The sequence below is a fragment of the Habropoda laboriosa genome, unplaced genomic scaffold (assembly GCF_001263275.1).
Source record: "Habropoda laboriosa isolate 0110345459 unplaced genomic scaffold, ASM126327v1 scaffold409, whole genome shotgun sequence".
Classification (NCBI taxonomy): Eukaryota; Metazoa; Arthropoda; class Insecta; order Hymenoptera; family Apidae; genus Habropoda; species Habropoda laboriosa.
Window position 1 is genome coordinate 277,831 of NW_017100630.1, and position 8,364 is coordinate 286,194.

Here is an 8,364-nt window from a genome sequence, read left to right on the forward strand (position 1 = left end):
AAATTTACGACCAAGGGTCAACCTGATTTTTAATCCTCCGAACTTGATTTCACAACGAGAAAGTAATAAGATCGTTGAAACGTACTTATTTGTCAAAGAAACTTGCAAAAATGTATAAATAATAATATGTAATGTTTTAACAAATTTTTGGAAGTATAAATTAATAATAAAATTGTGAAAATTAATAAATTATACGTTATTATAACATTAATAGAATTATGACTAAACCGAAGTTCGAAGTCGAGTATTTAAAGTCTGATATTACGTGCCTAGCGAGTGCCGGTAATTGTTAAAATTTGTTTAATAATTAGTAATAGAAATTCTAATTGATTCTAATGTATACAAGTGTTACAAGAAGGCTGAGTGTGTACAGGGTGGACATAGACTAGCTAGTAGCCCCCGACCACTCTATTCACATCTCAGAACCTTCAGGTCAAAATACGCCGCGAAGTGTCTAGGGCCCAGTATAAAGGGTAAATGATTTCGCGGGACATCGGCGGGTCCTTATATACCCTCGGTACCCTCTCCCCAAAGTCATTAGCAAAATCGTCGGTTAGGTCAGGCGGGAAATTTTCGCGGGAAATTTTCGCGGGAGATTCTCGTTATCGTAACACGGTATAATTTATCAATTTTCACAATTTTGTTATAAATTTATACTTCCGACAATTTGTTATAACATTGCATATAACAATTTATACGTTTTTACAATATTCTTCAATGGAAACATAGGTTTTAGCGTTCTCGTTACTTACTCGTGGTTAAATTAATTTCGTAGGGATTAAAAATCAGGTTGACCTGTGGTCGTAGATTAAAAATAACCATAGTACAGCTAAATTTATCGTGTTAAATAATTCTTTTTACACGAATAAAAAATGTATGCAACGTTTGTTTATTATAATATCGTGAAATGAATTATTTGTGCAGTTCTGTGCATTTTCTGTGCAGTTCAACCTAATTATATTACACATTTTCTCTATTCACACTGAATTTAAAGATTATAACGATTAAAAATCAAGTTAACCTGTGGTCATTTATCAAGAATAATCATAATAAAGCTGAAATTATTGTGTCAAATAATTTTTTTAATACGAATTAAGAATTTATTCAACGTTTTGTTGTTACAATACCATGAAATAAATTATATTACACGTTATCTATATTTACACTAAATTTATCGTTCTATTTACATGTCATAACAATTATAACTGCACGTTATGTTGTGTCCGTTTGTTTTTTCTGTGCAGTTCAACCTAATTTACTTAAATTTACGTTGCGAGACAGTAATATTTACAATTCTGCCTGAATTTTATTCGACGGATAATGTGTACAGGTATTTAATGTAATTTTTTAGCAATTTGTTTTTGTAATTCATCCAAAGCGATATATTATGAAATTAAATTAATCACTCAATAAGTTTTAACGTTAGATTGTTTCCTCGATATGGCCATGGTGGTCAAATGGAGTGCCTCAAATGTTTAGAATAATTAAAATAAACTAAATGTTGTCAACTAAAAATTTTGAACGTCATAGCTAGCTAGACATTATTTTCAATTGAAAAAAAAAATTATAAAGCATAATACTATAATCCTATGCTTAAATGTATTTTCTTGTGGCCGCCTGAGAGCAACCTGTAAATCTGGCGTAACAGTCAACGTGTTAATAAGTAAATATTGTTCGAATTATGTCGTGTTTGATGTCATTTTCACCAGAAAAATCTCATCAATATGTTAAGAAAAATTTCGGGATAAAGAAACGTAAAATTAAAGATATTTAAATCGCTTGGTTGCCTGGACTCACGTTTCATGTTCATCTTTTATTCGCTGTCCTTGTCTACGTTCGGCAAACTACAAAGGCGGGCGGGAGGCTCGAAAACGTAGTCCCTGACTCTACGAGTGTCAGGTTTAGCTTCCTTGCGGTCTGACACTTGTGGAGAATATACTGTACATGTAACGTAACGCAGCACGCAATCAATTCATTCTTTCGGGATCAAAATCAAAATGATTACTACAAAATGGTTATCAAAATGATTACTTTGCGCATTCTCAGGGAGGTCATTCGGCTGATCAGTTGGATCATTTAAATGCTCCTCAGGTATTTCCGGAAGGGATAAATTAGCCATTTCTGCCAATATTTGTTTATACACCGCTCGTTTCCTGAGGCTTTTAATAGAATGAGCAGTGCGAGGTGGATCTAGTTTGACTGTTGATAAAATCTACAAATTAATCTCAGTATGGTCATTGGCGTTGAGTTCAGCTTGCGCAATCCCACGCATATCCTCTTTCTGCCATCGATATTTGCGTCGTGTGAGATCTATTTCAGCGTTTACTTTCTCAGGGTGCTTATTCTTTCGATGCACACCAAGGACTATTTTCGAGCGAAACGATCGTACACATTCAGGTCAGTTAAAGATATTGGGTACGCTTGATTGATACTCATCAACTGCCATTGACAATCCAGATGGAACTGAGGGCAAAGACGATGTCGAAGAAGTAGATGAAGTGACAGTAGTACGCTTGACTCCGGACAGCCTTCTCCGGAACGACCTGCATGTGCCTTAGAGTTAAGTACTCGTTCAAAAAATCCCCATACCTGTCTCGCAGGGAATCGTTCGAGGCCAACCGGCGCTCGCAGCTGAGGAAGAGTCGAAGTGCTGTGGACCGGGATGGCTTCAACGCCGTACTGGGCTCTCGTTTGAAAGGCAGTCAAACGAGGTAGCGGCCAGTTGAGTCCCGTGAATGAGTCGCCTGGAATTCCTCCTCGCAGCGTTGCTCCTCCACCGACAAGGGGGATCGGTCCTATAATTAACCCTTTCGCGACTAGCGCCGGTTATATCCGGCACCCACTAAGCGCGTCGCCTCAACAACTCAAAGTGAAGATTTATTACTGGATTTATTTTAAAATACAGAACAAGGCCTCAACAATATTCCTCTAAGATTCCTCTAAGATTTTACACGGACACACTGGGAGCTCCAAAAACGCAACACTCCGTTAGTGGCGTACTGATGCCTAGTTCCGCCGTCGCGAAAGAGTTAAAATGGCTTCACTTGTATGAAGTAATTAAAAATCTTATTAAGTCTTTTATTTAATTCGTTTTTAATAAAATAAGGCAATTATTTGAAATTGTTGTTGCATTATTTCAGAAATCATATCTTTATGGCTTCACTGTATGAAGTAATTAAAAATCTTATTAAGTCTTTTATTTAATTTGTTTTTAATAAAATAAGGCAATTATTTGAAATTGTTGTTGCATTATTTCAGAAATCATATCTTTAGGTAGCAGTGTTTATTTGGCATTCTATTAAATTTTTTATTTTGTCGTAGACTGAGAAAAAGATCTCTTCGGTTATATCTCGTAGTATGCACGTTACATGTTCTTCCATTAGATTTTTATATGTTTCCTCGGCTGTAACAAACGTAAAATAAAAATGAATAAATAATTTGTAGAAATCATGTAATAAATGTAAATACTTATCCTCTACAGTAGCAAATAGCTAAGAAAGTATATCATATAAACGAACATTATTTGTTACATTTACATAAATTATTTTTCAGTATGTTAAAAAGGCATGAAAAAAGGATCCGGATACCCTTCTGGTGAAATGTTAATTTTAAAGGAAGATTGAATAAAAATAAATGGAAAATTATTCGGAATAAATTATTCAAAATCGGAATACTCAGGTAACGCAACTGATCTCTTTTGGCACTAAAAGACAAGTGAGTGCCGAAGCGATGCCGAGACATTAATATCAAGTAATATAAATCGTTTCCCTACTTATTATTTAATAAGTCATTTGATTGGTTCCTAGCTCATTAAGAAAGAGTGGTTTTACATGTTGGCGATGTTTCGATGCCAAGTAACCGAATTCAACGTTTATTTATTAAGCGTCGCTAAGTAATAGTCCGTGGAAGTACTAACAAACTTTTGTTTGTTGCTTCGATTGTATCAGTTAACAGTTTGAATTTGGCGCGTTTAAGTCCATGTCATGTGGAGCCATCTAACATAAGGCCATGTTCACATGGTACCGTAACAGTACCAATCCTTGTAGTTATGTTCATGTGTGGTATTACAAATATTATAAAGCCAAGTTCGCGTGGTAGCTAATAATATAATGAAAACAGTGACTTTTATGCGAAACAAAAAACTGGACTTGGTGGCTCGAGAAGGAGAACGTTTTTCCTTGTGACACGCTGGAAAACGTTCCACGCCGGAAGTAGAAGTCGCTAGCTTTTTGAGGTTTCGACGGATGACGATGTACTGGAAATTGAATTGGCGGGACGGCTGAGCGGAAGTAGAGGTCGCCACAAACCGCCGTCAAGTGGCGCCACCTGTTCGCCACTCTTCCAAAATGTTTCTTTTTTGTACGCGCTGTTCAGTCTTCATGTTTTTTTTCTTTATATGAATACTTAAGCGTGCCTTATTTTGAACATGAATTTTCAAATTACTTTTTTCATTTTATAATGTAAATAGACAGTAAATAATGACGTTTTTCTGTTATACTGTACAGTGGTAAAACTTTATGGTTAACTTTGTGTACTAAAAGTTACTTACATTTTATTGAAAGATGTCCAAAAAGTTCACATATCGCAGGGTTGAAAACAACAGTATCTTTAATTCCTGTACTGGGTTTTCTAGCCCAAATGTAAATTCTTAGATCCTTATGCTCTTCTTGAAGATTTAGTTTCGCTCTTGTAATATAAACATTGTGTGCTATTTCTGCATTTTGTAAATAATTTATTATTAAAAATGCCCAATTGACAAAATTATCTATATTTTGGACGTTAGAATATTTTATACAAAATCCTTTTGCTGGATATTCGTGTAATATTTGCACTGGCCCTGCGTATTCCTTGAGATCCTGAAAATTAACAGCGATGACAATAATACAGGATGTTCCTAGAAATCGTGGTCTAACCGAAAAGAAAGTGATTCTTCTCCTGGGAGAAAATTCAGGGAGTAATTTTAGAAGACGATATAAGACAAAATTTAACAATAAAATAATTGCGTTTGAGGCTTCGGTTTTTAATTATTAACGTTTAAAATATCCCTGTAACCGAGCAAACCTCCCTACACCAATGAATATGTGGCAGAAAATTCAAACAAAATAACTAATAAATTTAATCAAAAGCGATGATATGTTAATCCTGTAAAATTTTGTGTTTATGTAACATAAAATTGATTCTCATATGGTAATATGCAAAAATAGTACTTATTTACAATGTATTCCAATAACATTTTCCAATTCAAATAGTACAGGTGCCAATGAAGGTGGTTTACAGATGCGTAAGCACAGAGACTATTAAAACCCACTCTGAGATACCTGGAAATATTATGCTATAGTTATGACTTTAATTTCCACTTTATTTATGTAATACTTTATTTATTTAAAACTAATACTTTATTTATTTAAAACTATTTTCAAGTGTATACTAATAAATTTTAAGGGATATAGTACGGTATGACCCAGCCATCGTAATGAAACGAAATTTTGAGGAATTGGTGGCCGGCCAAGTTGTTGTAGGCAGAATTCAATGTATGTATAATATACCGAAAGTTTTTCGTTAATATCTGAGAAATTAATAAATATCCGAAGCTAAAATTTTATATTCGGGTCTCCTTCCCCAGTTCCTCAAAATTTCGTTTCATTACCATGGTTAAAAATTAGGTGAAACACATTGTATATACAGATTGTTTAATATAATTTTGAAGATTATTCTTTACTTTAATCTAAAGCATGCATCTAATGTGTACAAACAAATATACATATTTCATTCAAACAAAAACATTAAAAAATCAGTGTACATAAAGTTCTATTGTAGCATTATGAATTCAAAATGAATTCAGTATGTATTCAAAATGAGAGAAAAATACAGTTGGAAACATAAAATGTATATACTGTGTAGACATCTTAGGAGCCACAAAATGCCAATGGTGTTCCCTAAATTGTATACATAGTAACTTTAGTCATTCATTCTGTTATAATTCATTCTGTTTGAAAACATAAGTAAAAATCAAATAGCAACCAAGCTGAATATTATTAATAGTACTATTTTGTTATTTAAAACAAGTCAGAAAAGTATATTCAAAATTAATAGAAAAACTGACACTACTTATAAGGTGATCTGATAGTTTTAACTGAAATGAATTAATGAGAACTAAATTCTTTGTGTTAACTCTATTTCACTATACTTAACATATAAAACATACACATATGAAGTAAATATTTAATATTCTAATGTCCTTTCAATGTAATTCAAAATTTCAACATACTTACAAAGAAGAACTTAATGAAAACAATTCAATAGCTTTGTATAGACTATATTTTGTTACCATTTGAGGCAACTGTTTACATTTTTGTGGTAACAGTAAAGAATGACAATATTCAATCGGACTAACATTGATTGCAATTATATCTTCTTCATTTGTACTATTTAGATTCATTATTTGTTCTTCCGGTACAAGTTTTGTAAAGTTAAAATGTTTTTCATTAAAAGGTTGTTTCATTGATGTAATATTTTCAGGAGATCTTCTTTTATAACCACGATCAATGTTTAACTGAAATTAGTAGATAGTTTCAACATTAAGATTTTACCAATAATTAGGGAAGATTTTTAAAGTAATGTGACTTAATAAAAAATTGTACGTATAGATTTTACCAATAATTAGGGAAGATTTTTAAAGTAATGTGACTTAATAAAAAATTGTATGTATATTTAAATGGAATCAGATTTATAGTTTTAACTTATAAAACATTAAATAATTTTAATAACTTTTAAGTGTAAACTGGCAATAATTGCAAAGTACTACACTTATGTTACATTTTATTCTTTACAACTACTACTTTTATTATTCCTCCTGAAATATAGAATACTGTGTGGGAAAGTAGATGCACTGCTATCCAAAAATTTATGTATCCAGTCATGTTTCTTGTCAACTTAAATACACTAGAGATTGTATTGTATTTATACTATGGATAGGAAGAATAAATCATAATATTGTCAAAAACTGTAATAAGTAAATAATAGTACTAAGTAAAACACAATTGTATAATTTTGTTCAAAATATAAGGTGAAACATTCAAATTGTCATTCTGTAAACTTAAAAATTAATATAATTTCTTAGTGATTATAATATTACCTGTGCCAAGAATTTATATTTTCCATCCAATATCTTTGAATCTTGAATGTTTAAAACATAACGAAATAATCTATTTTCTTGAGCTTCTTTCCATCTTTTTGTCAAAATGGAATCAAAACTAGATTTCTGATCTTTTTCGTTATTTTGAATAAAGTCACAATTTGCTTCATTAAGGGAATTGTGAGACATAGTCTTTTTAAAAAGAAAGTAAAGTTAAACTTTAAAATTACTTTAAATCTATACCTAACCTATGTCCACATACGGAGCAAGCAAACTTCACAACTTTAGTACTACAATATATTGTCACACAGAGTGACGTTTGTCATTTATCGATTTCGATTTGGCAAAATCAGTTCGTCAGGTATAGTAACCGTAGAAATATAGCGTGTCATAAAATCTGTCGAACGAAAATTACACATATTCCAAGCGTTTGAATTGTAATTTAGGCGATAAAGTTCAGGGAGGAGTTAGGCCCAGGAAGTGGGAGATGGCAGAGAATTTGTTACATTTTCGCTGATAGTTAGCCAATCACGATAGAGTAAGGTTATGACACTTATTCTTCTATGAACAAAGATAATAGGCAATGATCGAACTTCGCGTGAGTAGTTGGTAATAGATGAACCACATGTCGATTTTTGAGGCATAGAAATGGTGGCTGTTGATCTGTAGTGGCATGCCTTTCTTCATTTCTGTCAGAAATTTTTGGGTTTATAAGCAATTTTTTAAAGGTAATTATTTGTATTATTGAGAAATAACAAAAATATTTTCTTTTCACTTTTCTAAATCTTAAAACAATATTAATACATTTCCTGAGGTTTCCTTTACAATAACAGTTTTCTGTACTTGAGTATTTTGGAAATTAATGTTTTAGGTGCAATTAAATGTAAATATACATTCCTCAACAGATCTACACTTAGGAAAGTTACATGTATAGTGTCAATTGGAGGAAAGAAATCCAAGTCTACGCAACAAAAGTATTAGCGAGAAATCCGCGTGGGTCAGCAAAGACCCGGATTTGTTTGGTTATCAAAATATGTGCTCTTTCGGAACGGATAACGCTTTTTCTGATTTTGTTTTATAATATCCAAAATACTGATATTAGTTTACGTGGCCATATTAAAGTAAGCGCTTCGTATTATTAATATAATCTACTGTATAGCTGAACTTTGAATATAATTATAACTTAAAAATTCTGGAAATTATATGTAATGATAAAAATAACGAATTTA

The 8,364-nt window shown here is 32.2% G+C and overlaps 1 protein-coding gene across 1 annotated transcript; it reads right to left on the reverse strand.

The window, feature by feature from the left end:
• Window positions 1-3,269: 3,269 nt before the first annotated feature.
• On the reverse strand, window positions 3,270-7,324 carry LOC108576782 (GDP-D-glucose phosphorylase 1). The gene is made up of 5 exons (XM_017939841.1): window positions 7,136-7,324; window positions 6,273-6,553; window positions 5,216-5,318; window positions 4,550-4,856; window positions 3,270-3,403 (listed from the first exon to the last, which is right to left on the reverse strand). Exons 1-5 carry the CDS (start codon window positions 7,322-7,324, stop codon window positions 3,270-3,272), a joined length of 1,014 nt encoding a protein of 337 aa, XP_017795330.1.
• Between the last annotated feature and the right edge of the window lie 1,040 nt (window positions 7,325-8,364).